At 68.5% G+C, this 3,073-nt stretch overlaps 2 protein-coding genes across 2 annotated transcripts; one reads left to right on the forward strand and one right to left on the reverse strand.

The window, feature by feature from the left end:
- Window positions 1-245: 245 nt before the first annotated feature.
- On the forward strand, window positions 246-396 carry MNEG_15174 (hypothetical protein; the record flags this gene model as incomplete). The annotated part of the gene is made up of 1 exon (XM_014036354.1): window positions 246-396. A coding segment is annotated over one exon (151 nt), but the record flags the coding sequence as incomplete, so codon positions are not given.
- A 1,411-nt stretch (window positions 397-1,807) lies between these two features.
- Window positions 1,808-2,936, reverse strand: MNEG_15175 (hypothetical protein; the record flags this gene model as incomplete). The annotated part of the gene is made up of 3 exons (XM_014036355.1): window positions 1,808-2,170; window positions 2,537-2,828; window positions 2,899-2,936. The coding sequence occupies 3 exons, from the start codon at window positions 2,934-2,936 to the stop codon at window positions 1,808-1,810; spliced, it is 693 nt and encodes a 230-aa protein (XP_013891809.1).
- Between the last annotated feature and the right edge of the window lie 137 nt (window positions 2,937-3,073).

The raw sequence follows: 3,073 nt of genomic DNA on the forward strand, positions 1-3,073 counted from the left end.
GCGCGGCCGGCGGCGCCAAGGCCAAGCGGTGAGTGGGCGGGCAGAGCCACGTGCGCGGGCGCGCTGCCAGAGGCGGGGAAACACGGCTCAGCTCTGAGGAGGCGGCGCGGGCCCAGACTGCTGCACCGCCTCACGAGCCGGGCAAAGGCGAGGGGCTCTGGGCCGCCCCGACCCCGTCTTGCGCCGCCTGCGCAGCCAATCGCCCAGCACTGAACGCCACCAACCAACGCCCACGGCCCGCGCAGGCGGGGGTGGCTCGTCCCGGCGCTGCTGCTGGCGGGGGCCGCGGTGGCGGGCGGCGTGTTGACCAAGCGGACGCTGGACAAGCGGAATAGTGGGGATGTCAAAGATGCCAAGGAGGTGGTTGCTACGCCGGCCCCCAAGAAAAGGTGGTGACTGGGACCCTCTTGAGATAACCGGCACATGTTGAGGAGCCGCACGCGGGACGAGATGAGATGAGATGAGATGCAATGAGACGAGGCGAGATGACACGAGCGGCGCGGCGCGCGCTGCGCGCGCGCGGCAGCGCCGCACACACGGCAGCGCCCTCCCCCTCCCCAGCAGCCGTCACGGCTCGCGGCTCCCGTGCTGGTGATGAGTGCTGAGGGCTGCGCGCGCGCGCGCGCCGCGCCTGGGTTGCGATCAACAGTCGGCAGCAATGCCCTGCGAGGCCGCGGGGCCGCCCCCGCTTCTCCTTCCATTTCCGCCCGCGTCCCGTCTCCTTTGAGCCACCGGCCGCGCCGCACTTTGCTCGCCGGGGACGACGCTCGCTTTTCGGATCTGCTGGCCACGGCGCCCTTGCCGCGCCGTTTTTTGGGGGGGAATGATGAGGTGCCGGCGGCGCACAACCCGCGCATGGTCCCATTGCAGTGCTCACGAGTGCCGGCGGCGGCGCTCGGCTTGACAGCGCCCCGGCGCGCGCTGGGTGCACCCTCAGCTGTTTGACGGCACGGGCCCAACAGGCAGCATTTGGCACACGGTGTGCAACGAAGGCAAGGTGACACCATCCCCCCCCTCCCGTTGATGCGTTGACACACGATCGTCCCATCACCCCCGGCTTGACCGACCCCTGTCTTGTCGCACCCCTGGGCTTGCGTGCCCAGGGCAAGCACAGACCCAACGGCCACACCCTCACACATGCTCCAATGCTGTGCTTTCGGTTCTGTTTGGTTTCGAATCTCGATCGCGCGGCTCGCGCAAGACGCCTGTCTTCACTGCACACGGGCTACCTGCTTCCACATTTCCTCTTGCGGGGCAACCTCCCCTGTACTGCACACCCTCCCCTCTTCTTCTTGCAACACCCAATTCCTCCTCCTTCCTGGACCCAGGCAGTGGCAGCCTGGCTGCGCAGGATGTGCGAAGCAGCAAAAGCAGCGCAGAGGCGCTCAACTCAGTTGCAAGCCAGGCATGCATGCACGCATGTTCAGCCAGTTGTGCCTGCTCCGCCACACACCCCGGTCTGGCGGCAGGGGAAAGCATGGGCCAAGGCAAACCCACAAATAGAAGGCATGGCCAGCGTTTGCACACTCGCAGCTGCAGGCTTTGCAGGCCTAAACACTGGCAGCGGCCTTGGCGCCGGCCACCAGCGGCCTGTAGCCGCCATCACATGCATGGCTCATCCATGCGACACCAGCAAACGCCACCGACCTCTCACTCCCAGCCACTGAACGTGCGCTCGCGCGGCCCAGGCCGGCCCGCGAATGGGCCTCTCCGGCACGGCGCGACGCGGGGGGAGGGGCCCAAGAGCTGGCCAGCTTGAAACGCTGTGCCGCCAGCATCCGTCACCCCTCCCCCCCACTGGAGCGGCTCACTGGCGCTTCCTGGCGGCGGGGATCGCGTCGACCGCGAAGCCGCCCGCGCCCAGCGCCATCAGCAGCAGCGCGCCGCCCGCCAGCCCCAGGTCCACGAAAAAGTGCTCCCTCACGTGCTGCGCGTACGCAACATTCGGCGCCCCACGCTCCCAGAACCGCCAGCACGCGGCGGCCTCGAGGACGAGCGCGCCCGCGAGGGCCGCGGCCGCGGGGCGCGTCGCGAGGCCGAGGGCGAGGAGGGCGGCCAGGGCGCACTGGATTAGGACCAGGGGATTATCATGGGGGTCCGACCGGCCGTAGTGCTGTGTGGTGCCGGCGGCGGGGGGCGGCGCGGCGGCGCGGGCCGCCAGGCGCTGGACCTGCGATGGGCGAGGAGAGGGCGCGCAGGGCGGGGGCGCCGTGGACGCTGCGCGATCGTGCTATTGTTGCGGGCGGGCGAGGGGCCGGCACGGGCGTGGCTGCATCGCTTCCGCTGCTTGTGGTGCCAGGCACATTACACAGCTACGAGTGCGTAGTGGCGGCGGCGCCTCCGTTATTGCTGGGACCCCTTCCTAGTGGCACAGATAGACGAATAGATAAGTTACTCATGCCATAGCATCCCTGCCATCGGCCCCGCCTAGTGGCACGACCTCCCTTGGAGCCTGAGAACGGAAGGCCCCCAGGCACCCTGCTCAGACAGCTGGCCCATATGTCTATGTGATGCCCGCCTTTCCTATGCACCTCACCTGCATCCAGCCGCTGAACGCCAGCAGCAGCGCCATCAGCACCCGCCCCGCCAACAGCAGCGCGCTCCTGCGCGCCGACGTGCGCGGCCGCGCGCGGCGCCCGCCCGCCGCCATCACGCAGGCGGCGGAGCTGCCGCCGTGGTCGTCCTCGTCAGCGTTGCCGGCCGTCGGCGGCCCGGCCCACGCGCCGGCGGAGCGCGCGTGGCGGGCGTCGCGGACGGATGCGGCGAGCAGCAGCGCGGCGGTGCCGCAGACGGCCAGCGGCTTGACAAGCAGCTCTGTGGGCCGGGACCTGCGGGCAGTGTGTGGTGCAGAGTAGGCCCGGAGAAAGCTTGCCGCAAGGAGATGGCTGCAGTTTGTACACAGGAGGTGCCAGCAAAGGCTTTGGAGATTGACTCATTTGTGGAGCACTTTGTTCCCTCAAGCCAACAAACGAACCGTCTTGAGCCTTCGCTTGCACAGCTGCCTTGGTGCATCGGAGCCGCGGACGATGATGATGATGATAAGTTACTCATACCATAGCATCACTGCCATCGG

This window comes from Monoraphidium neglectum (assembly GCF_000611645.1).
Source record: "Monoraphidium neglectum strain SAG 48.87 unplaced genomic scaffold scaffold05096, whole genome shotgun sequence".
Lineage (NCBI taxonomy): Eukaryota > Viridiplantae > Chlorophyta > Chlorophyceae > Sphaeropleales > Selenastraceae > Monoraphidium > Monoraphidium neglectum.